The sequence below is a fragment of the Neopelma chrysocephalum genome, unplaced genomic scaffold (assembly GCF_003984885.1).
Source record: "Neopelma chrysocephalum unplaced genomic scaffold, ASM398488v2 Primary Assembly neopelma1_22, whole genome shotgun sequence".
Taxonomy (NCBI): Eukaryota; Metazoa; Chordata; class Aves; order Passeriformes; family Pipridae; genus Neopelma; species Neopelma chrysocephalum.
The window spans coordinates 11,360,028-11,387,305 of NW_020897689.1; the positions used below are offsets into that span (position 1 = coordinate 11,360,028).

General features: G+C 38.6%; 1 protein-coding gene and 1 non-coding gene across 6 annotated transcripts; both read left to right on the forward strand.

Annotated features, from left to right (window-relative positions):
* Window positions 1–1,346: 1,346 nt before the first annotated feature.
* TRNAY-GUA lies at window positions 1,347–1,436 on the forward strand. Its single transcript is given in 2 exon segments — window positions 1,347–1,383; window positions 1,401–1,436. It is a non-coding gene; the product is annotated as a tRNA-Tyr (tRNA).
* Window positions 1,437–1,822: 386 nt separating this feature from the next.
* MYBL1 (MYB proto-oncogene like 1) lies at window positions 1,823–26,540 on the forward strand. Of its 5 annotated transcripts, none has more exons than XM_027701582.1 (16): window positions 1,823–2,265; window positions 6,018–6,120; window positions 6,246–6,317; window positions 9,186–9,278; window positions 9,744–9,964; window positions 11,630–11,813; window positions 12,041–12,115; window positions 13,608–13,712; window positions 14,913–15,146; window positions 15,458–15,829; window positions 16,624–16,766; window positions 17,010–17,124; window positions 19,577–19,693; window positions 19,780–19,884; window positions 21,926–22,105; window positions 23,922–26,540. In XM_027701582.1, exons 1-16 carry the CDS (start codon window positions 2,246–2,248, stop codon window positions 24,048–24,050), a joined length of 2,268 nt encoding a protein of 755 aa, XP_027557383.1. In that variant the 5' UTR covers window positions 1,823–2,245; the 3' UTR covers window positions 24,051–26,540. The 5 variants fall into 5 exon arrangements, with proteins under 5 accessions (XP_027557383.1, XP_027557561.1, XP_027557472.1 ...); XM_027701760.1 differs by having other exon boundaries at window positions 21,980–22,105; XM_027701671.1 differs by having other exon boundaries at window positions 13,611–13,712.
* The last annotated feature ends 738 nt before the right edge of the window (window positions 26,541–27,278 follow it).

A 27,278-nucleotide genomic window follows, 5' to 3' on the forward strand; every position in this document is an offset into this window, starting at 1 on the left:
TTTACTGGCACAGGTTGCCTAGAGAAGTTGTGGATGCCCTATCCCTCCAAGTGTTCAAGGCCATGTTGGATAGAGCTTTGAGCAACCTGGTATAGTGGAAGGTGTCCCTGCCCATGGCAGGGGAGTTGGAATGAGATGATCTTTAAGGTCCCTTCCAACCCAAACCATTATATGATTCCAGATAAAGACTTTTGTCTAGAGGAATACCTAGAAAACACAAAGGTTCTGCTGGAGTGTAGCTTGTACTTTATGCTGGTGATAAGTGCCAGGAGGTTGTTGCCACTGTGATGGTGGTGGTGGCGAGCAAATTTCCGTAAGTAAACCACTGAAAAAAAATGTATTTGTAACAAGAAATGATATGCTGTTTTGGTGATTTGTTTTGAACATTAAAGTAAAAATCACGTTGCATTTAATAAAGGGAAAAGCTTGTGTTTGGGCCCTATAATGGATGTGAGCTGTGGGTGAGCACCTTTAAACACTGCCCCTACCCTTCTGTGTTTCTTTGGCTGTATAGCTGCCAACATGTGTTCACATCAGGTGCTCCCATCCTGTTCCCCTAGGAGCTCCACAGAATCCACGTGTTTGTCAGCGCAGCCACATGAGGATGTGATGCTACATTTCTACCTGAAAGGAGGTTGTTGCAAGGTGAGGGTTGGCCTCTTCTCCCAAGCGACGAGTGATAGGACTTGAGGACAGTCTTAAGCTGCACCAGCTGAGGTCTAGGTTGGACATTAGAAACATTTTTTTCACAGAAAGTGATTAGACATTGGAATGGCTGCCCAGGGAGGGGGTGGAGTCACCATCCATGGAGGTATTTAAAGAAAAATTGGACATGGTCTAGTTGACAGGGTGGTGTTCGGTCATAGGTTGGACTCCATGATCTCAGAGGCCTTTTCCAACCTAATTGATTCTGTGATTCTCTTTGAGGTGACCTTTTCTCAACAAACCAGTGCAGTGCCTGGAGCAGGAGCCCCGTAACACAGCGACGGCTGGGTGTGATGAGACCCGCGCTTCTCGCTCCTCAGGCACGCGTGTAACCACAGGGTATGGAATTTTCGGCGAGGGGGGGAAGCGGAAAGCGCTGCCTTCGCACTGCCAGACAGATCGCGCCCGGCGCGGGAGCGTGAGCGGCTGAGAGCGCCGCACCCCTGCGCTGACCGGCCCGCCGGCAGCGCCGCGGAGGGTGCGGAAGCCGCCGGGTCTCGGTCCCCAGCGGGTTTTTACGCTCCGTCTCTTCCTGGGGAGGGGATCCTGGCCCAGTTCCCAGGGAGGGGATCCCGACGCGCGTTACCGGTGGTGGCGGGAAGCAAGGTTTTGTATCTTGGAGCAAAATTGTCTCACAGCTCCCTTCGATAGCTCAGCTGGTAGAGCGGAGGACTGTAGAGGCGCGGCCCGCGGGAATCCTTAGGTCGCTGGTTCGATTCCGGCTCGAAGGAGACGCTCGGTTTTGCCGCGCGGGGCGGCCCCGCCGTTACTTTTTCATTCCTTTGCCGTCGGGAGGCGCCGCCGTTGCCGCGGGCGCGGGGGTGGCTCGTGGGCGCTCGCGCCAATGCGTTACGGGGCACCCCGCGCCGGGAGGGCCCGCCCCCTCCCCCCGGTCCCGTCACACTGCCCGCCCGCCGGCGCGAGGCCCCGCCCCCCCCGCCCGGCGCGCGGGGGCCGCGTGCGGACGGCGGCGGCCAATGGGGCGTCAGTCCGCCTGCGCAGATTCAAACGGCGGCTCGCGGGGGGGAGGCTGCGCGCGAGATTCGGGCGGCACCGGCCGAGCGCGCCGCGAGCGCCGGCGGCTGAGCCCGAGCGGCGGCGGCGGCCGGTGCGCGGCGGGGCCAGGCGGGCGCAGGGCAGGGCGGCGCTGAACAGCAGGGCAAAGCAGAGCAGCGCAGCCCAGGAAGGGCGGGCGCGCACCGCCGAAGCCCGCGGCAGCTCTGACAGCAGCGGGGAGCGAGACACGAGCCGGGGCGAGAAAGGGACCGCTACGCGCCCCGTCCTTGCGGGCAGCGGCCAGGCCGAGCCATGCCTGACGCGCCCGGGCCGGGCCGAGGCTGAGGGCGGCCGCCGGGGTGCTGCAGGCACCGCGGGCAGCAGCGGGCCCTGGGAGGATCCCTGCCCGTCTCGAGCCTTCCTGACCCGCCAGTGCCCCGCTACGTTCCCTGCCCTGTCCTGAGAGAGGGAGCCCGAGCGGGGCTCGGGGGCTCCGCGCTGCTCCCCGCGGCCGTGGCGGCCCCCCCTATGGTGCGCCCCGAGGATGGCGGAGAGACGGCGCAGGTGAGTGTGGGACCGGGGCTCCCTGCGCTTTGTGCCACCCACCCCTGCTGGGCAGCGCTGCCTCCCCCGCCGCCCTGCGCCCTGGGGCCCCCCCGCGCCCCGGGATCCCGGCCAGGTGCCGCCCCGCCCCTCACCGCCGCTCCGGCCTTCTGCCACCGCCCCGGCTGTCACTACCCACCTCCTTCCCCCCTCCGGCACCGCACAGGTATCTCTTCCCTTGGGCTTGCGGGCACCACCTCTCGGACACAAATCCCGCCTTTCTTTTGGCAGCTGCTCTCACCTCTGTGCTTTCCCTCGGGCCGTCTTTCGTAGCTTACCTGGACAACTGACCCTGTCAGTAGCAACTACGTTGTCTCCTCAGTGGCTTTCCCTGCTGGTTACTTTCCTTCTGATGGAATAGTACTTCTTCCTTTTCACAGCCTTGATGTAAGGTTTGGGCCTGTTGATTCTTCCAGTATCTTCAGTGCACCTATTTTCTCTGATTTGGCATATTCTTTGATTGTGGATGTCACAATCTATCCTGAAATATTCCTGAGAGATAATGTTTTCCTCAAGAACTCCAGCGGCAGCCCCAGATCGGTTTCATACATCTTTTGTCATATTGATATGAAAATGGGTGTGTCTTTGCTTTGTATTCAGAAGGTGGGTCTTGGAGAACTGTTTTGTCACTATGGTTTTTCTTGTCCTAAATAGAAGATCAGTTTTTGAAAAGTGATAAAGAAATGTAAGAGAAGGATTAGGATTGAGAAAGGAAAGGATACTCAGTGACTTACCTAAGGTATCAGGGGTTTACCATGAATGCATATTTTTCATGTAATTGAGGGTGGTTTCAAAGTTACAGATGTTAAAACTACCTCTGTGTTTTTCTCTAACATGGAAAAAGTTTGTAAGATAATATTTTTCTGCAAAACTTCGACTAAAAAAAGAAAGCAATGCTTTGGGGTTCTGGTTGTGTAAGCCACAAAGGGGCTTTGCTTGCAGACGCTAACTGCTGGAGCTGTCTGTGCTTGGCTGTCTGCAAGAATCAGCTCAGAGGCAGAATGTTTCTTGTTACTCCTAATCTGTATTTTGTAGTTTAAGAGACTTTCACCTGTGATCTTGCAAGCAGTAGTTTCATTTTTTGTCAAGCTTTAGCTTGTATTGTCTCACATGGCTATAGAGTGCTTTGATTTCACGGTTGAGAATACAGTGGGTTGTGGATAGCAGAGGAAGGTTTGGCTAGAGGTCAGTAGCCCGAGGGAAATACTGTGTCAGTGTGTGTTGATATCTCCAAATAAGTGTGATGATGATATTTCCACTAAAAACTAAATTATTGAAGCTGTGAGTTTACATAAAGGTGATTTCAAGATTGTTAATCTAGGTGTGGAGTAAGGAGAGAGGTGTGATTGTTTTGCACCAAATGGAATTAAGTTTAATTTAGTGTTATATTAAATTAATTTCAAACTATTCTGGGTTGTTGCATTTACAAGCTTGATTTTTTCCTTTGATGATTCTCAACTCAGAATTGCAAGGGTGGCTAGCACAGAGCTCACAAAGTACTTGCTTTATTGGTCCAGATGTTTTGTTTGATGAAACTTGGTGGCTGTGTTCCACTTTGGTGCAGTGATTTAGCGCAGTTTCATAACTGCAGAAGAATTGTCAAATGAACTATAACAACCCCACGTGTTTGAAAATCTTTGTTTAATTGAAAACTGAAATTAGTAGTCCCAACCATTCATGTGTATTTAATTTATAATCTATTGGAGCACTGTTCTAAGCAAGCCTCAGGACTAGGTGGTTATTCATGTGAAATCAAGGTGCAAGAGAGGTTAGTGCTTGCTTGGCTGGCCCTCACACCTGCAAAGTTCAGGGAGGCATCCAGGGCTGTGCTGGTTTGGCTGTGGGACACGTGCGCCGCTGGAGAATTTCAGGCACAGGGCACTGAACCACTACTGCCGCTGGTGGGGACTCCACAGTGTCTGGTACTGGCGTTCTCTTCAGCATCACTGCCGTGTACAGGGAGCCCCTTCTTTTTTTTGAAATCCCTGTGACTTCCCACGTAACTGAAAACTGTTCATGAACTAATTTGCTGTGCAATAGGTGAGGAGGTTATGTTGAAAAAGGCCTTAAACACAAGGCCAAATTTTAGTTATAAGTGAACTGTATGGCTTGTTTGGTATGTAATCGGTTTATAATACCAAAATATGCTTCTCATAATACCAAGATATACCTCTTAAGTTTGTTGATTACCTGTGGACAAAAGACAAAAAAAGGAAGTGTGAGAGGGAAGAAAAAACTTTGTTACTTCTAAGTTCTCTTTTTGTAAGTCCTAAGCCACTTAATGCAAAGCTCTTATAGTCGTGTTTGTAGCTTATTTTTTTGAAAGTACCATGAAGAACTTACAGTTGACCTTTTGACAATTTTACTGCATTGTATTTCACCGACTGCACAGAGTTTTAATATGTTTGTGCTGCTGTTTCCACTGCATCATGAAGCGAAGTAGGGCAAATGCAGGTGGTGGTGTAGGATGTAGAAGCAATGTTAAATACATTGGGTCTACAAGAGTGGGCACTTACTATCCTGTGGTAATGCTTTTGAATGAGATATGTTCTCTGTGGCTAACAGGAACATACTTCATGAGAAATGACAAATAATGCATATGTAGTTAATCAGCATGCTGTGCTGATCTGGAAAATAATGTAGAGATCTCTCATCTAATCTGTCCTTAGGACACCAGCACAGGTTAATTCCATTACTTGGAAAGGTTGTTTGTGTTTTTTTACTTTTGGTTGCAAAGTTGACATAATTATCAAGGTTGAGCAGATCTAGTAAGTTTAGTTTTGAATGTGAGTTTGTGATATTTATGTCATATTTTGTACCAGTAATAAAATGGAGAAAAATACAGATTTCAGTACGAAACTGCTTTTAATTTAAGCCATGTATTGGGATGGGAAGCCCTTCTTTGGGCCTTTGCTGTAATTAATGCAGGGGAACTGCAGCTCTTGTTGTTAGACCTAGGTTTCCACGTGTGTTTGAATTTATGCTGACTAACATGAGTCACTGAAACAGAAGTTTAAGCCATGTTTACATGAAACACTTCTCTGTGCCGCCTGTTTGGAAGATTTTGTTTATCCAGGCTGTGGAGTTCCACATTTCTCCAGTAGATGGAGAGTGATCTACGTGGAGTCGCAGAGGTACCTGGCTGCGTGCTCCTCTGGCTCTGCACTTTGAGGCTCAGCACTGATGCCATAGTTATTTCTTGCTGGAATGTATCTGTCTTCAGAGATTTGTATCTAATGCCTGTAATACTGAGGCAACGCTTTTAGTGTAGTCAGGAGCCCACTTAAAATCTCAACACTTATTCGACACTCTTGTGTTTGTTGTTTTAGTTATGGAGGTGGATCATAAATGTGTTTTGCAGATTAGCAAACCACTCTATCTTATAAACTCATTTGTGTAAAATAAAGATTCACAAATGTGTTACAAAGCCATGAATCTTAAAAAGTAGTTTTTATTTAATATTTAAATCTTGACTCGGAATGAGTTATCTGTCTATATCGCAGTCTGTGGCCTTGAAATTAAAATTAATTCTGTTCCTTTGACACTGTGAAATGCTGGGGGTAGGTCTTACGATCATGCAAATCCTGTATATCATTTTAGAACAATATGTACCTATTGGAAAAAACGACAAGTACTTAGGGGGAAAAAAAGAATATTCAGAGGTATTTTAAACTCTATTTTGATCTTCTTCACTCTTCTGTTGTACTCTGCAGTGAGGAAGATGATGACTTTCAGTATATGGATCATGACTATGAAGTACCACAGCAAAAAGGTTTGAAGAAGATATGTAGCAAGGTGAAATGGACACGTGAAGAGGTAATACTTTTTTTTGACTTTAGTTTCATTCCTACATGATCTTGTTAGCTCATGAAATATGTTATTATTTAGCATTGTATTGGGACAGCAAGTAACATTTATTGGCTGAGGTTATGTCTTAACAGGATGAAAGGCTAAAGAAGCTGGTGGAACAAAATGGTACAGATGATTGGGCTTTCATTGCTAGTCATCTACAAGTAAGTTGAACCTCTATTTCAGTTAAGGTCTCTTGATGTTTATCTGGTTATATGTCTCGTTTGGAAATGGGGTGAAATAGAAATCAGAAGTGTATAACAGTAAAAACTATGTTAGAGAATGCTTCTAGAATAGACTTGAGAACTAGCTCGGACCTTGGAGAACCTTATTGGCTCAGGTTCTAACAATGGTCTGAAATGATCAAAAATAGTTGATGCCTTTGGTACCCACTTGCTGTTTGTTTTTATTATGGAATATATTCCTGTTTCTAACTGGTTGCATTACTTCTGGTGATCACATCTGCAGTTCATGGGTTGCTTCTGAAGCAGTTAGGAGAGTGGGTTGCATCTGAAAGATTGCTGGAAAGGAGTGGGATCCATTTCTTAAACACCATAGGAAAGGGTTGTTTTTTTTTTAATTATTTTTTGTGTGTTTGTTGGGTTTTGTTTTTGGTTTTTTTGTTTTTTTTACAGTGATGACTGCTTCCCCAACATACGTAAATCTTTCCACCTGATGATATCTTCAGTTACTATGAATGGAACCTTAGCAGGTGTCATGGAAGTTTCCTACTGACACATAAAATTTCCTGCTCTATTCAAATGGTCAGGTGGAATGAGTAAAAGAGCTGTTGGTTCAAACATTTATGTTTCTTCAGCTATATGAGAGGTACTGGTAGAAAGTACCTACAACTAGAATTGATGATGTTTGTTTCTCTTCTGAACAAATTTTATAAAATGCCTACTGTGAAAACATGGCTAGAATCTAAGGCTTAAATCACTGCCTGGAAGTGGTATCGAATAATCAAATATTAGAAATTAAAAATTGCATCCCCTCACACCTTTGAGGTTCTTATAATATTGTGTGGGATTATACAGTTGTATGAAATTCCTGTGTGCTAAACATAGACTTGAATTCTAAACGCAGAAAAACTGTAACTTTTCATTGTTCTTATCATATTTGTGCAACTGTGATGCTTCTGATTTTTTTTTTCCAGGTGGCAAAGTATAGATATCAGGGAATAAAGTCAAAGCTTCTAAATTGAAGGAGTGCATAAGCAAATCAGTATTCCTTACATGTGCATTATCCCCTCTTAAAAATCAGTGAAGTGAGTGAATGGCAGAGGAGAATGTGATAATATCAAAAAGCTTCTGTATTAAACTGTTTGAAAATACAATGTTTGGTGATACTGATCTGCAGGTGTAGTATGGAGGTGCATTTTAATAAAAAGTTCTTCAGATGTAAACAAATGCTTCTGGAGACAAGAAAGCTATTGTTCAGCAGGTTGCCCACTGCAGAATTGTTAATGTTGGAAGGAACTTTTCAAGATCATCTGGTTCACAGCCCCTGCTCAAGCAAGGTCAGCTGGAGCAGGCTGCCCAGGACAGTGTCCTTTTGGGTTTTGAATATCTCCATGGGTGGAGACTTCACAGCCTCTTTAGGTGACCTATTGCAGTGTTCAAAAGCCAAATAATAGAGGCAAGCATAATTAGCACTTAGTTACTGATGGTCTTTTGCTGGGAAAACCAAGTGTGTCTTCAATTACTAGCATGTAAAGGCCCTCAAACTTCTATGTTTTCAAAGCCTCATTTTGTTATTGGACTGGGCACAAGTAAACCTTCCCTTTATTCTGCCCCCAAAAAAGTGAAGATGGCTTCAAGGTGACTCTCGAGAGAGGGAACACAATTGCCTTCAATTTTTTGCAACTAAGGCAGACTGAAATGATTTTATTGTTTCATCCCATCATTTGTTTTGCTCTTTTCCCAAAAAGATGTTATGGTTTCAGAAATGTCTGGAAGGTAAAAACACTAAAAGGCCACAATTTAATTTTTTTTTCCCTCAAAATGGGAACAGCTATTCTATATTGAGTCTGTCTTTTACAGCTTGTCTTCACCAAGAAATGTTTTTTAACAAACTAGTGTGCTTTTAATCATACAGTTACTACTTGTGATTAACTTTGAAGGTATTGTGATCAGTGTAATTTCAGATATTAGTGTTTTGGGTGTTTTTTCTGGTCTGGCAGATTGCTGCTTGGTTAACTTCACTTTAGCATGGTAACACCTTTACTTGTAGACAAGCCCAGCAAAACCTTGCAATTGGTATTTGCAGTCCAACAGCTTGCACTGAAGCAAGTAAATAATCATGTCCCACTGCTAAAAAAGGAATGCTAGTATGCTGTGCTGGGGCAGGCTCTTACCTGCATATTTCTAAGGACTGGACCAAGCCTTTCCTACAGACAGTTTTTAGGAAGCTAAGTGAAAGCTTACTTCTCTTTCATAACTGGGAACAATATTTCAAAAGATCCTTAGTGAAGCTACAGAAAAGCACCATCTGTCCTGACCGGCAAAAGCAGTGTTGTTTAATTAGTATGTGTTAACTAAACTTGATATAAATCTGTTTTCCTTAACACTGTAGTAAAGAACTGAGAATATGTTCATCTGAGACTTGGAAAAAGGTTTATTCTTTTATTTGAAAGAAAAAGTATTTCTTTAAAAAATTTCTCTCCTTATTTAAGTTGTAGATAATGTCAAAAGTATATCAACCACAAAGTTCAGAGAAAGTGTGGAGTAATGAGGACAAAAATAATTCTAAATTTTTCTCTAAAGAAGAGTAGGTTCTGAATTTGATTATCAAGTAAGTACATTGAAGTAATTTGATTAGAGCTTCATGCAAGGCTGTTTTTTTCTGGAGAAAAGTTTTTATAAGCAAATGGAAGAAGAAACAATAAGGGAGAATTTAACTATTATACTTAGAACAAAAGTCTAAATAAGCATTTTAATTTGAAATAAGCTAATAATTCTGGCTAGAAAGTACTTACATATTTACATATTCTAGAGTTTAACAGCTACACTGATCTTCTAAAACTATTTCAGAATCGTTCAGATTTTCAGTGCCAGCATCGATGGCAGAAGGTACTAAACCCAGAATTGATTAAAGGTCCCTGGACTAAAGAAGAAGATCAGAGGGTAATGAAAACGGATTGAAACTCTGCTCTTTTACTGTAATAAAATTGCCATATAACTGCTAAGAATCTGTACTTTTTCTTAAAGTTTGTTCCTACAGAGTTGATGTCTGGTGGGTCTTGTGACATGGATACTTACATTGGGATGTGTGAGAAGAAAAAAACTAGCTGCTTTTAAGTAGATGGAATATATGGTCTGCCTAATGTCAGCTTATGCAATGGGCGACAAAGAAAACTTACAAGTGAATGTTTTCATCAGTATATATTTATATTCTAAACACAGAGAATTTGGAGTTAATAAGTAATTTTTTGATTTCTTGAAAAATCATTTTTAACCCCCCAAGTCATTATCTGCCCATCAAGATGACTATTATAATGCTATTCTGTAATGTGAGTTTATCAGTGTTCTCAGCCTTTGATTAGGTAAACTAGGTTTTAGAATTGTAATGTGCTTTCTTCTGTGTTCCAGGTTATTGAATTAGTTCAGAAGTATGGTCCAAAGCGCTGGTCTCTAATTGCAAAACACCTGAAAGGAAGAATAGGCAAGCAGTGCAGAGAGAGATGGCATAACCATCTCAATCCTGAGGTAAAAAAGTCTTCGTGGACAGAAGAAGAGGACAGAATAATCTATGAAGCTCACAAGCGTTTGGGAAACCGATGGGCTGAAATAGCCAAACTTCTTCCTGGAAGGTGCTTTGCAACTCTGTTTTTGTTAAATATTGGAATATGAAAAGTGGTCATCTCACTACCCTTTCCAATGTAACTTGTTAGTCAGAGAGCATCTGTTGAAACTTACATCACAACATATTTATCTTGATAGATACTAAAAATTTTTAAGATCTTTTACATTTGATTATGCATTCTTAAAAAACCATAAAACCAATAAAAAGACCTCTAATGCTTTGCAGGTACCTTCAAAATCCTCTTGATCACTTAAAAAGCCTCTGCAATCGAGCTGAAGAGAGTTAACTGCAAGTAATAATGCAAGAATGATTTGATATCAAACTTGATGACAAAGTGCCTTCATTAATATGCATTTGAGGGTGACTTTCTTGGTTTAAGATCAGAATTAATTTTTTTGTGTGTGTGTAACACTTGTTGAACTGGACACTTGTAAAAGAAAATATTAGTAATTTTTAAAAGTCCAGACTTAGGAGTCATGCATTGCAAAGCTAGTTGATCACCATGAAGTCTCTAAGTTAAGAATGAATTGTATGCATTGTTCTCCTTATATTTGTTTCAAGTCTGATTGGCAATTTCTATGGTTGTGGAAAAGAAAATTTTAGTGTATAAAGAGTTTAATGAAATAATGCTTTTACCTTGTACTGGAACTGAATTTCAATGTTAAACTGTCCCTTTCTGAATTCAGTTTGTGTGTTCAGAGGTGACTGTCTAGCTGTGCCTGAGGAATGTCAGCACTTGTTATGTTAGTGGAATAAGAGATGTGTGTTTAGAAGTTTTGATTAAGTACAGAATCCATGACTCACAGAAAATCCTTTGGAGGAATGAGAAGAGAACGGATTGCATATAAGTAGAATTTCAGAGAGGGAAGATGAGTTTGACATAGGAATTCTTAGTTCACCGACTTGTTTGTTGTAAATAAATCTTAGATGACTCTTAGTTGAAGACTGGTAGAGATCCTAGACCTAGAAGATTTCTAGAGTCTAACACTAGTGGGATGAAAAAGGGGAATACTTCTTGGAGTCAAGCTTAAATGAAGAATGGGGCTTTAAGCAATTTTTGTTTCTGTACCTCTTTCTAAGGCTAGGAATAATATTGCTAGTATTATAGACTGTAATGCAGTTATACTCCACTCTTCTCTAAATGCTTCTCTGGTGTTAAAAGTGATTTCAGCCTGCTTGTCAAAATGCCATGGTTGCTTCTCCCCATACAAGATCAAGGGCACAAAGAATAGTAAGATGTTCTTCCACAAAGCTGCACATAAAACACAGAGCTGGGATTGCATACTGTCACATTTTTAGAAGAGATGTCTTCCAGTGGCAAACACTAGCCAAAGTGCCCTTATTACGCTATGGGACCCCAGAGTGATTGTCTTACATTCCAAGCATCCAATAAAAAAGGTTCTCACCCATGATAACAGCCAGAACCAAGGCTTTCTCTTTTGCTGCTTTTAATTTCTTGCAGACTTGACGTTTAGTAGGAGAAAGTTTTTAGAAGAGTAGCCTTCTAGTAATTATGCCAAAACCACCACTGATAATAGAACTTTCAGTCTAACTGCTGGAGCTTTCTGGATTTGTGGCTTCAGATTAACCTACTCTGCAAACCCTGTAAATTGTGTCATATATTAAATTTTGAGATACGGAAACCAGTCACTGTTTTACACTTTCATTTTAGGACTGATAATTCAATTAAAAATCACTGGAATTCAACAATGCGGAGAAAGGTGGAACAGGAAGGATATTTGCAAAGTGTTATAAAGTCTGAAAGCACTAGTTCTTCTGAACTTCAGCCCCAACCTTGTCTGACTATGGAACACTTGCACACTCAGAATCAATTTTATATGCCTGTTCAGACACATGTAAGTTCAAAATTCAGAATAATAAGTATTTCCAAGTTTCAAATAATTTGTTTGGTTTGGAACAAGAAATAAATCTGAAATACTGAAGATGGGTTGAATATTTTTTGTGATTTTTATGGAAACTTAGGATTTGTAAGCCATAATAAATAGTTTATATACAATAAACTAGAGATAATTTTATAGCCTCCTTTTGTTGAAGGTTTGTAAAATGTTTTATGTCTTTTCAGATTCCAGCATATCAGTATGCCTCACCAGAAGGCAGCTGTCTGGAACATGCTCCATCATCTTCCAACATAGTTCAGGTAAATTTGTTAACAGGCTTCATAAATTAAAGAGAATTTACTGCATATTATACAGTAAAATGAAGAGTTTTTAAAAACTTGTATCTTCAGTATGTCTGTTAGTCTTTATCATTCACCTAAATTTATATAAGTTCCTCTATAATTAGGCTTGCTGGCATCATTGGTATTTCCAGATAGGAAAAATGGAGCTCTCTGTATTTCCCAGAAACATGATGTTTGGCCTTATTTCTGAGAGAAATATGGCTTGAAACTTAGTCTACTTGTTAAATCATGAGGTTAAAATTGTGACCTGTTAGTGTTACCACCTTATGAGACATTTAAGGCAAGATTGTACTACTTATATATATGTAATAAATATATCTGAAAAACTATCAGTTCAGATCACTTACTGTGACTTACACTTCTGATTGTGCTTTTTTGTTCTCAATAGCTTTTATGTCTTTCTCAGTGATAAATGTCTTTCAATCAGTTGAAGGTGCTCTTTTGCAGCATTCTAAATGCTGAAGTATTGAGGAACTTTAAAACAAATAAAAATTAGATATGTTATTTCCTTTTGCTTCTTTGGGCTTGCTTGGAATATATCTGAAATTCCTCACGTGTTGCAGACTGAATGTAGATCTTTGCTTCTGGTATGACTCCTTGGAAGAACTTTTGCAACTTTAGAATTAGTAAAAAAAATTATTTTGACACAGGGAATAATGCATGTTTTGTTTGTGCTAGATGTGTTAGAGGCATTCTGCAGAGCTCTTTACCTAACCTGAAGTCTTCCTGTGAAGGTCATATGTTTCATGTTGCATTTTCTTCTCTGATTCGGTATAAGAATACAAGTCACAACAGAGCCTCATATGGCCTTTATGGATTATGGATTGCTATACACAGGAAAATATAAGATACTTTGTGCTTCTGGAAGTACTCTCTAAACTCAGGATTATAACTAGTTTTGAAACTCATGGCATGTATCCTCACTTACCTATGTTTATAACAATAATGGAAAGTGTTAAGGAGGTTAAAAACAAAGGAACCAACCAAAGCCAATTAATTAATTTTCTTTTCTGATAGTAGTGGTAGGATTGCCTGTGTAGACACTCTGCAAATGCTGACTTGAAACACTTTCTTACACACTTAGGATAAATAACTCAAAACTTTAGAAAGCACACAAAAACATGAACACATATTCCAGTGTGCCAACATTGTTGGTTCTATTAACGATAGAACATAGCTATAGCACACTGGCCATTTACAGGCCATATTAGAAACGTGTTAAAATACTACCTTGTATACCACTATAACATTAGATCCATCTCCTGGTAATTGAAGTTGTTTTGCTTGTGAGTGACTACTGTGCTACAAAATATGATACAACTTGAAGAGCTCAGTTCCCTCTATGTGTGGATTCCTGTTAAAAATACAGCTATGTTGTAATGTAGAATTTTTACTGTGAAGGAGTGATGGAAGTGGAAAATAGTAATGGTTTCTTCCTTAAATTTTTCAGCAGCCATTTATTGACGATGATCCTGATAAAGAAAAGAAAATAAAGGAACTCGAATTGCTACTTATGTCAGCAGAAACTGAAATCAGAAGAAAACAAATGTCTTCTGTAAGGACTGTAAATATTTCAATATGCATTACTGAGGTTAATCCTCAGCAATTGATTGTTTGGTTTGGTGTGTTCTTTTAACCTGACCCTCTAAAATCAAACCTATGGCTGTTGAGTTGTAAACCAAAATCTATATATTAGGACTAAAACAACTTATTTTTGTGCAGTTTTAACCTTCTAAACTCTGAAGACAGTAGAAACGTGACCAGGAGTTTGGCAGTTGTTCCTAAGACCCAGGATTTTAATCCTCTTCAAGAGATAACACATTTGATATCCCTGCCATTCAGTTTTATAGATTAACAATGTTGATAATCTGCTCAACAGAGGCAGATGAAAAATACATAGACTTTGCCCTATTTAATTTCAAAATGTTCTGTAGATTATATTTTTGTCAAACTTCAGTCTGAATACCTAATATCTACATTTGGACGTGACTAACAGTAAAGAAGCAGGCAGTGTACACAATTGATGCATAAATTCAGTGAAATTAGAGTAACTTGCAGATAACAGTCATTGATTTCCTTAAAAGACTGTGAACATCAGGCACCTAACCAACCCAACCATATTGATCACTAATTTAGATTACAGGTGAACTTCCAGTTTTATGTGGTGGAACTATCGCTGACATTCTTTTCAAACAGTGGAATGTTCTGCTTATCTAGTGGAATCAGTTTTGCTTCTAGATTTCCAGTGAAAATTAAAATCTGTTTCTCGAGTACTAAGCAGTCTACTAAAATGGGATAACCATTTAGAAGTTAAGTAAACTGTTAATGCAGAATCTGCCCTAAAAAAATCGGATCAAACAAGAAGTGTTTCACATTCTACAAACATCTTGAAGTATACCTGTGTTCTCTAGTGAAGATTACTTCATAATTTACTGGTGTTCAGGTATATAGAAAACTTGGATCAGAGATGGCTTCTAATGCAACCCATAATTATCTAAGTTATAAGCATGTATGAGATATGAATTAGAGGTAAGATAAAAATCTTACACAATTTGAAGATGTTGTGTATGTTAATGTAAGGAGAAGACTAACTGCATTAATTGAAACACATAATTAGTATTTGAAAATGCAAAAATTAATACTTATGTGTAGTCTTCCCACACACTACTTTTTTATCCTACCCTGCAGTCACATAATTTACTCTTTTCAACCTTTAAGTTGAATAAAAATAATGTTTTTCCTCGTAACTTTTTAGCAAGCTGGAAGCTTACCTTGTTGGTCTGGAAGTTTTGTCATGGAGGATTGTATGCCTAATACACTAAGTAGCCTTGAGGAACAAACAAGTGATTTCTACAGCATGGATGAGGCTCGCATCACACCTGTTCAGCAGAATTCACCACCTAAGTATTTGGGTGTTGAAGCAAATAGAATGTTAACACCTCTACAAACCATTCCAGAATTTGCAGAGACACTAGATCTTATGGAAATTGTAAGTTTGTATTTCTTCTTAAAAAGAAATGTTTATTAGGAATATCAACTTACAGGGTATGTGTAAAATACTCTTCAAATTACCTTATTTTGTACTTGTCTGTAGTTTCAACCATATTGAATGTTTTATTGCTGTTTAAACATAATTATTTTTTAAAATATTCAGTGTTTTAGGATTGTATGAAAGTTACAGGGAGAATAATTCAGTATATGGCTCCTGGAGGTAGAGAGCTGATAGACTGGCTTAGACATTGTGAAATAACCTTGCATAAGCGTGCTAGTGTTTTGAGTATTTTGCATCTTGCCTCATAGGATCCGGTAGCGTGGAGTGATGTCACCTGTTTTGAGCTTTCAGAGGCTGTTGTATCTCCTGTCAAGTCAGCTCCAGTAAAACTCATGCGGCTTCAACACAATGAAGGAGCTCCTGAGTGCCAGTATAATGTTGGCGTTATGCTTGATGGCAAAAACCACAGTAGTAGCATCAGTGGTGACGAAGAAACCGTTTTTTCAACAACCTCAAACTTAACTAAGTTCAGCAATCCACCTGCTATCCTAAGAAAGAAAAAGAGATTGCGTGTTGGGCAATCACCAGTTAGTGATCTGAATGATGGCTTGTGTAATGATGCTGTCAATGTTGCACTAAAGCGTACGCCAGTGAAAACACTACCGTTTTCTCCGTCACAGGTGAGTTTATTTTTAAATATGGCTGACCATGAGGACTGCAGTGAGCGAGTTATAAATTATAAGTAGTTTCTTCCCTAGTCATATGTTGTAGCCTAAACAAATACGTCAAAAAACTTCTTAAAACATCTGAATAAGGGTAAATATATTAAAAATAAACCATAAATCGTTAAATAAACCTATTTCCTCTGTTTTTAAGAGTGATGAGGGAGGATGGCAGCAGCAGCGACCAACTTGTGTCTGAGCTCACACTTTCTCATGCAAATAGTTGTTGATAGAGACCTTTTGTCTCTGTGACCTAATTAAGCAGTAGGGATTTTAAGGAGAAAATCAAGGTTTCAGCAATAAATGTCTCTTCTCCCAGGCAACCAGCAGTAGGACAAGAGGGCATGGTCTTAAGCTCTGCCAGGGGAGGTTTAGGTTGGATATTAGGAAGAAATTTTTTACAGAGAGAGTATTCAGCCATTTGAATGGGCTGGCCAGGGAGTTTGTGGATTCACCGTCCCTGGAGGTTTTTAGAATGAGACTGGATGTGGCACTTAGGGCCATGGTCTACTAGCCACAGCGGTGTTGGATCAAGGGTTGGACTTGATGATCTTGGAGGTCTTTTCCAACCTGGTCGATTCTGTGATTCTGTGAAATGTCTTCTAGTGTAAGTCAAAAATAGTGTGTTTGGGTTTGTCAGTAAAAGCCTTTCAGATATATGTGTATAATTTTGGGGGTTTTTTACTGTTCAGTACAATGGTGAAGCTTTGTCCTATAAGGTTTGTTAGGTTTTTTTCCTCTCTTTTGCTTAGTTTTTCAACACTTGCTCTGGAAATGAACAATTTAACTTTGAAAATCCTGCATTTACGTCGACTCCAATCTGTGGGCAGAAAGTTCTTATTACAACTCCTCTACACAAGGAAATGACACCACAAGATCAAAAGGAAAATGTGGGGTAGGATTATTACATTAAACGTCTGGTGGTGTTGCTCAAGTGAAAACAAATATTGTCAAAATCCAATTAAAGTTTAATACACCTGGGGTAATACTGTGGTGATCTTAATACTTTGAGATTCATGGTCGTGATATCTGTTGTGCAAATTAAGGTATTTTAAAATGTTTCTTAGATTAATTTTATTACATTACTAATGATAAAATATTAAAATGCATGTATGAACACTTTTCTATGCTTGAATAGTTTTAGAACTCCCACAATGAGAAGATCTCTTTTGGGTTCAACACCAAGGACACCAACTCCTTTTAAAAATGCTTTGGCTGCTCAGGAAAAAAAGTATGGTCCTCTCAGACTTATGGTATGTGATGATGCTATTTCTTTTCTTCTTTGTTAAAGTCTAAATTCCCTCTTGGTTTTGAGGTACTGTAAGTCTCAGTGTGATCTTAAAAAGCATTTTCTTACTGCTGTTGTTTCAGTTACTTTCCTTATTATCCTAGAATGTCAATCAAAAATGCTTCAGATTTGTTTGTTAGACTCATATCCTTCAGTGTAATATGGAGGCATTTTCTTCTTGAATGGTAATTTGATATATATAGTCCATAATTACATACACAGTAATCTTAAATGCATTGGTTTCATATTTGTGAGTTGTTTTAAATTTGTCTAGCCTTGCTAACACTCTACCTCTTATAAGATGGTGTCATGTTAAAAGGGGCAGAAAAGAAGAATTTTCTGTCCAACCTGTGTTAATTTATTTTTTGTCTATCAGTGTCCTCCCAGGAGATCAAAGCCTTTTAGCGTTTAATACAGTCTGTTAGCGTCTCATTAGGTGAGACCCTTCGCTTAACAGATTCACCTCACTTCATAGAGATAGGGAAACAGACACGCCCCTACACCCCTCAGCAAGTTTCTCCTATGAGTTATTTCACCACTGACGAAACTGTCAGCACCTAAAACCAGACTCACTTTAACAGTTCACGAATTAACACGTTTATTAATACAAATTTGTGACAATTTATAGGGTTTGTGTTGTCTGGAATAGGGTTTAACTGCGAAAACACATTTAAACCATGTAGTAATAATAATAATAAAGCAAGGCATAAGCAACTTACTAAGAATACTATGAAGCAAAAGTAAGCTCTAGTTATTTAGAAGCAAGTAATTAGCATGCATAAGATACGTGTCACCTTCCAAGCATCCCCAGGAGTAAAAGGAGAAAGACTAGCTCATCAGCCATCTCTCGCAGTGTTGATGGAACTTCTCCCCTGTTTTTTCTTATGTCCAATCTCTTCTTATAACCTTTTTCTTAGGCAGTTTGAGTGGCAATACACTAATTTTGGGGTGATAGACAAATAGGCCCAAGGGTTGTTTTCCTGTGTTCCCTTTGGCAGGATGTTTGCCAAAAAAGGCCAGTGTTATCTTCATATCACTCTCTTATTGGTTTCTGGAAATGCCTTCCCAGGTGTTGGGATCTTCCAGGAAACCATCAGGAGTTTTTTTTCTCCTTGTGTATAACCTTATGTATCACCTTACAGGTGGTTACATAATTGTCTGAGATTTTAATTTGAATACTTCAGCATTCTGTTTTGTCAAAGAAAAATTGTAAGTGAGAGAGTGAATGGGTGTGGGTCCTCCAACTGGGTAATCTAGTGAGAGCAAGCTGCTGTAGATGAGTATGACTGACCTCGTTATTTTAAAAGTTTGACTTGAAAAACTGCATTATCTTTGACTCCTCTGGACTATGTAAGAACTGAGTTGTTTTCTGGCTTTCGTTCTTCTACAGTGCTAGGACTGAAACTAGATGTTCACCACAGTGTGGTAAACTTGAGTGACATCTGTAATTTTTTCATCCTAAATCCAAAAATCTTAGTATAGCAGTTCACGACCCTCTGATTCTTCTGGCTGTCACAGGAGATTTTTTTGTAGTTCTTGACTATGATAATGTTACTTTTTTGCTTGTTTGTTTGTTCCAAATGAATTCAATTTTTGTTCTCTTCCTAGCCTAGCTAAGGTATGTTAATGCATAATAACTTTTGGAATTCAGTAGACATATGCTTTTCAAGTTCTGAAAAAATTCCAGCCAATATATATTGACTACTTCTTTTCTGCAAACACAGAAGGCAGCTCAGACTTTGCCACAGGGTTTGGCACCATCTGTGTTACCCTATAGATTCACAGTCCCTCACTATGCAAATGGAGTGGTTTGGCATTCCTGTTTCTGTCCACTATTAACCTCCTGTTCAAAATCAAATTTTGAGGGCTTAAGGGAATGCTTCTCCTGTTGGTACACAAAGAAGCCATCTGTATGGCTTCTGTGAAATTCTGCACTCTATTTAGAACGATCAATGTCTTATACAAAGATTTGTGTTAAAATTGATATAAATTCCTTTCCCAACAAGTCAAACATTCCTGGTACAGTTTTTTAGTACTGTATGTATGTATATGTATATATGTGTTTATATATGTATTTAGTATATATAAAGTATTTTTACCCCTTCTGTCAGTGGATAACCATTACTAATAAATGCAAACAAATAGTTTGTCTTCTTTAATGCTACCTTGCATTTTTGAGGCATGTATATGTTTTATCTGGCTATAAATAATGCGGAGTAAAATTAACTTTAAAAAATCTCCGTAGCTGTGAAATGTAGCCTTGAAGTTTTTAACTACAGTAGCTTAAATCCTTTCATCTGCTGCTGTATTTTGCAAGATCTCTTTTCTAGCCTACATTAGCTGAACATAGGATGTGGTAAAAACTAACAACTAATAGATTTCTTGTATTTTCTTTTTCAATTTTAATTAACGTTTAGTCACAACCACTTGCCTTCTCGGAGGAAGACATTAGGGAAGTTTTGAAAGAGGAAACTGGAACAGATATATTTCCCAAGGAGGAAGATGACACTGTGTATAAAAACTGCAAGCAGGAGGTAACATGACAATAATAATTTCAAATAGAAAATAACCGCTTTTAAATAATATTTTACAAGTTTCCTCTGCAAAATGTTTATTTCAGCAGAACTCTTCTAAAAAAGTCAGAAAATCACTGGTCCTAGATTCACAGGAAAAAGAAGAGATTGGTGCCCAGCGCTTCTCGGAAGATAATAGTTTAGATGTACAGGTAAGTATTAAACACTGAAGAGCAGCAATGGCAGCAGTATTAATGTGGAACTGTGTATCTTTCATTCTGTGAACTAAAATACAGTTTTTGGATTAAGGCTAGATTCATATATCTAGAAAGTGAAAATCACATTTAGTTTGAAATACTATTTTAAATACTTAAAAAATACTTGAACATTGGGCTTGAATTCACATGTGACTTCTTTCTTCCAGGACTTCAGACTAGGACTGGTAAAGTAATGTGAATGCTTTGCAGGTTTGGTACTGTAGCAAAGCTGTTCCCATGCTGATTACTTATAAACTTAGCATACACAGCATGTGGAAGCTCTGTAATATACCAGGAGATGACACTTGCTCCTGTGCTTTGCATACTTGACAGTCTGGCAGATATGTTCTGAAGATACGTTATTGCATATTAGGCAGCATGTTTTTTCCTGCTTCATATAGTGCAATATTTTAAGAAATACCAAGCATGTAAAAGATGAGGTTTGTGTGCTACCTCTGCCTGAAGGAATTTGAATACTTCTGCCTCAGCAACCAAGACTTGAAGATATGGGGCTGATGGTCCTTCTTTCCTTTAAAAAGTAGCTCAATGTTTTTTCAGTTGAATGATTGAATAGATTAATCTTTAGTATTGTGGTTTGTAGGAAAACTTTAATCTACTTCTTAAATTAATGTATGTATGTTTTTAATTCTGAAAGAGTAAATGTCTGTGGATCTTGATTAGGTACAAGGCTATATTCAAGAGGTAGGAGCCAAAGTCCTTAAAAAGAATGCTTAAGGTGCTTGAGTCATACTCTTTTCTGATTATTGTAGCTGGTTTCCTGAATTCCCTTCTTAAATGGCTTTGTAGACTCTGTGCCAAGCCTAGGTATCTGCTTCCTGGGTGTTGGGTGCTCTGCCACCTAGTGGGAATTCCCCGCTTCCCTGAGAACATCTCTCTTAGGAGGAGCAGCAGTGCTGCAGCCCTTCCAACCACAAACAAATTGCCTGGTTTTTTCTTAGTTATGTCTTGTTGTGACAACGATGTATTGTGCATCACCAATGTCCAGGTTATTAAGCTAAAACCAAAATGTACTATGCAATGTCCAGGTTATTAAGCTAAAACCAAAATGCACTATGCAATGTCCAGGCTATTAAGCTAAAACCAAAATGCACTATGATGTTGTGGTCTATTAAAAGCAGAGGACTGGGGAAAAATTCCTTTTCCTCCATTTTCATGAGGAATGCTGTGCAACAGGAACATTCACTCTTAGCAAGAGAGATAGTCGTAGTATCTGATTTTAAAATGAAAAAGGTACCAATCCTTAAGTGGAAATGGTGCGTCCATGTGACGATAACTTAGGAGTAAGGTCTGAGGTAGAATAAATACTTAAAGGTGGTTTAATACAGTTTATTGGGGTGTTTTTGCAAGCAAACAAGTACTTATGCCACTGTTACTTCATCTAATTTTGCTCTTTAAAATTGCCATATACCTTTCTTATGCTTTGGTATACTGAAGCTGGATTAATTTCTTTTTATTTCCATAGACATTATCAGCATATAAAACTCTTCTGGAATGATCCATCCAGTGCTTATTTCAGTTCTTAAAGCAGTTCCTCCCTCTGAAACTGATGTGATCTTATTTTTTCCACTCCACTCTCCTTCTCCTGACTTTCCCAAGGGCTGTGCTAGAAGTGAATTACAAGCTTTTCTCTTTAAAACTGTTCTGTAGTTACCACTTTATCAAGTTCTTGTTCTTAACAAAATGTTATCAGCTGTAGTGTGGCTTTAGAGTAAAGAAGCCACCTACTCAGTAATACCTAAATCATGCTAGCAGCTGCTTGTTGTACTATGCTTATTATTGACTATGGACCCCACTATAAACCATGCTAGTTCTTCATATAATGTTCATCACTTTTTCTTTTCAGATTCTTTCCTAGGGTCTTTCTGATAGTATTTGCTTTGTTTACATTTTGGCTTCTCTGAACACAGCAGTCGAAGTCTTTCTGTATTAAATACTAATTATTATTCCTGTTCCCTACCCTCTTTTTTGTCAATAGTCAAAAAATGCATATACCACATCTTTATTAATGACACCATTGTTGGAAATACAGGACAACAGATGTAACCTCACATCAGAAAAACAGGATACAAATCCAGCAGACAAAGCAAATGCAGTAATTAAGAAGAAACTGAATGCATGTGCTTCAAAAAGTGTCAAAATGGAGAAAGCTCTTCAGGTCTGGATGCAAAGAATTCTGTTAGCTCTGTTAGCAGGTTAACAAAGAATTTTTTTGTTGTTTTGTTTCTGTCTTGCCCTAATGTCTAGAATTGTTCAAATCAGTGATCCAGTTTCCATCAGTGTTTCCATGATCCTTATTTCTTTTAAGTTGACTATTTGTCCACAAAGTTCATAGCTAAGTTCTCTAAATACAACTCTGATATTTCACTGAGTGGCCTCTAAGATTTATATGTGTGTGTGGGGGGGAACAGGATAGGGGAAACCTACAAAACAGCTCTGGGTACCCAAGACTAGGAGTTAAAAAACTTGACCTGGTGCAAACTAAACCTCTACAGCACTTAAGCTTCTCAAATTTGGCTGATGCTTACTTCATAATAAGCCCAGTGGGATTCATTAAGCAGAGTTCATCCACAGGTTCTGTTTGGTAAATGTTCTTGTAACATGCCCATTCTTGTACCTCTGTATATTTTCCATACTGGTAAAACCATGGAAAATATAGTTTTCCCTCTGTGTGTCTTGATCACCAGCTTTAGGAGATGATTCTTTGATCTGACTTTGTACCAGTTCCAGTTTTTCCCATAGGGAGTTAATGTGTAAAGTTTTTGTGTCTTTTTAGAATATCTACAGCTCTGTATTAATGAAAAAAAATTCCCAAAAAAAGACAGGGCACCTGGAGCCTGATCTTCCCTGTCCTACTTAATTGCTTTACTGATGATGTTTTTAAGTATAGAGACAACAGTATTACTTTCTGACCTTTTCTTATGAAAAGGAAGAACAAAGTTCATTTAATGGTGATATTAAAATAAAGAAATAAAAAAAAGGATTAACTGCTATGAATTGCAGCAAAGGTAAATATATCTATCTGGCCCAGAAGTATGCTCTTTAGAATACTTAAAAGGGGAGCTTAGTCATACTATACTCACAAATGTTTTCATTGAACCATCTTTTTCTTTTTTCTCTCTCCCCAGAGAAATTCCCACTCAGTTTTGTGGCCTCTCTAGCCCCAAGTCCTTTCCGTGAATCAAGTTCTACTAAATTTATAGAGAAACTCAAACAGCTCATTTTCTCCGTAAATATATATGTAGAACTGATCCTTTGGATCAGTTTCTAGCTCAGTGTGGGAGGAAGAGGATCTTGCATTCTTCATCATACTACAATCTGCTAGTGTCAGGTCCAAGTTAGAGCTGCTACAAATCAGCTTGAGATTCAGTAAATCATGCAAAGGTGCAAGCTTTGCTTCATGGAAGAAGCAGGACTAGTGACTCAATTATTCTTCCATTCATCATTTTTATTCCCAATTCCTTTACCATTTCTAATGTAATCGCAAAAAAATCTGACCATTCATCCACAGCTGCCACTTGGTTCAGTAAAGTTCTTCACAGTATTCTTTTTCAGCTGCCAAACCATTTTGCTTTCCATGGTATCTCCAGACAACTGTCAATAATGGGTTTTTCTGCCTGTTGAACTTAGCACATATAAAGGGGAAGATATTCAAAGAGAAGATAACTTAACTTAATTAGTTTCCCTTTTATGTATTGTTGAACTAGTTAGTATCTTCTTAAGAGTGTTTTTCACTTTGTGTGTTAAAACTTGAAGCATAACACAGATGCACTGCTGGGGAGCTGGATTAAGGGGTAGAGAGGGAGCTTTGTCGCAGTTTTTAGGTATTGTACTGTAGAATTGGATCCTTCTCAGTAATATGTATTATTGATAGACTTTGATAATTATTAATAACTCTGAAAGGTTGTATGAGAATTGCTCGAGTACTTTAGTTTGTTATAAGAATCTTTTTAACAGAATTTTATTTTATGCAGGCAAATCGTGACTGGGAAGCAGTTGTTTATGGAAAAACAGAAGACCAACTTATCATGACTGAACAAGCAAGGCGATATCTGAGCACATACACAACTACCAACAGCAATTCAAGGTCTCTGATACTGTGATGGTCACTGCAACTGACATCCATCTCTTTCCATTGAAACTGAAACAATGTTGAATGCGATTCCCGTACGATACATGTGAATTAAGTCTTGTCTTTGGGAGAGTCTGCCAAGGGAAACCTTAAAGCTACCTTAAAGCTTCCTTTCTTCTTTTGACTGACAAAGAACAGACATGAAGCTCTTGCATTCTTTACGAAAGGATATTGCAAACAGTTCTGCAATGAGTTGCTTAAATATTAGAAGAGTAATGCCCTACAATAATACAAAGAAGGGGAAAATGCATTGCAGTATTGCCAACATAGAGTTTTTAGGTCTATTTTTCATATTTATTCTTTTGACTTGCATTGCATTTTTTATCTGTTAGAGCATTTTCAATATAGAGTAGGTTTATAGGTTGTTACTGGTTTTCAAATGAGCAAGATACATGATTGAATATGCTTTTGCTTATGTAGCATTTTTCTAGTATATAAAGAAACACAACAGAAAGAAGTACAAAGGAAGGATAGAAAGTTGCACTACTAATTTTTTTGGTATGCTGCAAAACAATGGAATTAACTACAGTGTTAAATATATTTATTTGCAAATGGTACTAGAAGTAGGCAGAGGGGGGTGAATTAAGTTTAGTGTAAAGCATCAGTATTTTCTTCAGAAATCTCAAAATGAGATGATTGTTGAATGTATTGTACAGTATGTAGGAACAAGGAAAATTTTGTAAATTGGAGAGGATTCTGTTTTTATAATTTATTTCCATTTCAAAGCTTAAATGTAGATATTTATATGTATGCAGGTTGTCTAGAGGCCAATGTTGTTTCCTGTTAAAACAGCTGAAATGAAAAAAGGACAAGTTTAAAATATATGGAATAGCAAAAGAATTACAGTGAAGTGTAAAAATCTATACTGTATGTGTTACATCTATGTGAGGATTGCACTATAGCCCTAAAATCATGTTGGTCTACAACATAATGACAAGGTATACCTGTATTATACAGCAACTGTTCCTGTTCCTTGTTTAAATATATTTAGAAAGAAATGGTGTGGTCTTACATGAGACCCAGGAGTACTTTGTCCTGCATAGGAACTAAAAACTAATGCATTTTCAATATATATATTTTATTCTTTTTTTTTTTTTAAAGAAACTTGGCACCTTGGATCTCAAAACAATTGTATCTGCACTTAACTTTGACCATTATATACTGACTAAATGTTTGAAGAGCAAAGAGAACATTCTTTTATTTATGAAAAGTCTTTGTCCTTATTTAAAGTTATACAGGTCACAACACTTGCTTTAGTTGCCTATTTTAGGTATTTGCACTTATTTTACGTCTTTATTTTGGGTTTTGAAGAAATGTTTTGGTTTGCTTTTGTTGTAGAGATTTTTTACGTAGTTAATTTTGAGCAAGTTATAATGGTGTGCTCTCAACAAATACTGACAGGTAAATAGAACTGTACACTGTAGTTTTAGTTATTTATAATTCAAACACTCTTCCTCTCCACTCCTGGAGGTGCTGCTACAGATAGTGGCAGAATCGGCTTGCTGCTATGAGAGATGGAAAGAGCGAGCATCATATGCACTGTATGTAAAATTACATGATGTCAGGTTCTCTAGTTAACTTTATGAGATCAACCAGTACTATGCAGGGTGTGGAAAGTGTTCCTAACACTGTAATATTGAAGATGGTAGAGAAGAATTTATTTATGGAGAATTTTAACGTGATGAGGGGCACAAGGAAGGTAATGGGTTCTTAAACTTTTTTTAAACATCTCAAAGCTTATATAATCCTTGTTTTTAAGAGCTTTTTGATATTGGCTCTGATAGTAGTAGGCACAAACATTTTTAGCAGTTTTTAATTTGCATCAGAATTTCAAGGGGGGGTGGGAATCCTATATAAGCAAGGGATCAGAAAATGCCCATCATGCCAGGATTACTCCTCACCTATGACAATTCTTGGCAGTACTAGATTTAGGTGTGCATTACCAGAAGGGATTTAACAGCAACATTCAATGCTGGAGACATCATTTAATTCACAAAAAGGGAAATCAGACATTAAGAGAGAATTAATATCTAGAATCTGGATGGTATATTTCAGTAGAAGTGGTATCACCAAAACTACTGCTACCAAGTTTAAGCATAGATTTATGGTAAATAGTAATAATTTCTGTTAGTATTGGTTGGATCGTTTAGTTAACTCCTACTTTGTTACTTTAGCAGGAAGGTTTTAATCTTTCATATGTCAGGCATCTTATTACTTTTTGAATGTTGTGTGCATTTGCATTTCTTTCACTTGATAGGTGAATTGTACATGCAGCAGCCAAACTTGCATGAAACCTAGATACATATTACTCCGTATTTTTGTTCTAAGGTTTGACATAATGTGCAACAAATGCCTTGTTTATCTTAGTTTTTGTTGTACTACAAACTTTACTTTTATATAAGAGAATCTCACAATACAGACCAAGTTAATGTCAGAAATAAAGCATCTATGTACCAGGTTACTGTAAGTGTCTTTTATTGAAAACGTTTGTATGTGTGCTTGTGAAACTGCAAGAGACCTGCCTTTTCTGGACTGGGCAGAGACAGCAGTCATGGGAATCAGTGGGTTACAAAGCAGGATGGAGTCCCCTGGTTAATACCTGCTTCAATCCAACCTGCATGTAAGCCTACTTGTATTTGGTTATCAGTTTATATTTGTTTCTCAAAGCTTTAACACAAATACTTACGTATAGAAGACAATTTGAGATGAATGTTCATAGTGCAAAGCTTTTTTTAGGTTCCTTTCATTTGTAGGGTAGAAGTATTTTGGTACGTGTGCCTGAGTCTTGAGAAGTAAATGCAAGTGTAAGCTGTGCAGTGTGATTTTGTTTTTTCCCCTCCCTTACTAGTTCTCACAAACATGTATTAATTTGAGTTAGTGTTAGACTTAAACTGTCTTATTTTGAGAGAAGCACTGGCATTCAATACAAAATTTGTAATGCTTTTCCCAGTTTTGTGACAAAATATAAATGACAAATAATTAGGGTAATCTGTTGAAGGAAAAAGACAGGAGGGAATAACACAAGTCAGTACTTCAGAAATAGGTCCTGGTAATTTGTGTCCTCTAACTTAAAGCTGTATAAGCAAACTCTGACTGTTATGGGGGCTTTGCTGGGGATTTGGCTGTCACAACCAAGACCACTGTATGAATAACCTGCAGACCTGCTCGTGTTTGCATGTGTAAAGTTTTCCATTGCTTG

Coding starts and splice junctions, on each gene's coding strand:
- MYBL1 (XM_027701582.1), top strand. CDS start 2,246: ATGGCGGAGAGACGGCGCAG. Junction 6,318..9,185: donor TCATTGCTAGTCATCTACAA/GTAAGTTGAACC, acceptor AAACTATTTCAG/AATCGTTCAGATTTTCAGTG. Junction 11,814..12,040: donor ATATGCCTGTTCAGACACAT/GTAAGTTCAAAA, acceptor ATGTCTTTTCAG/ATTCCAGCATATCAGTATGC.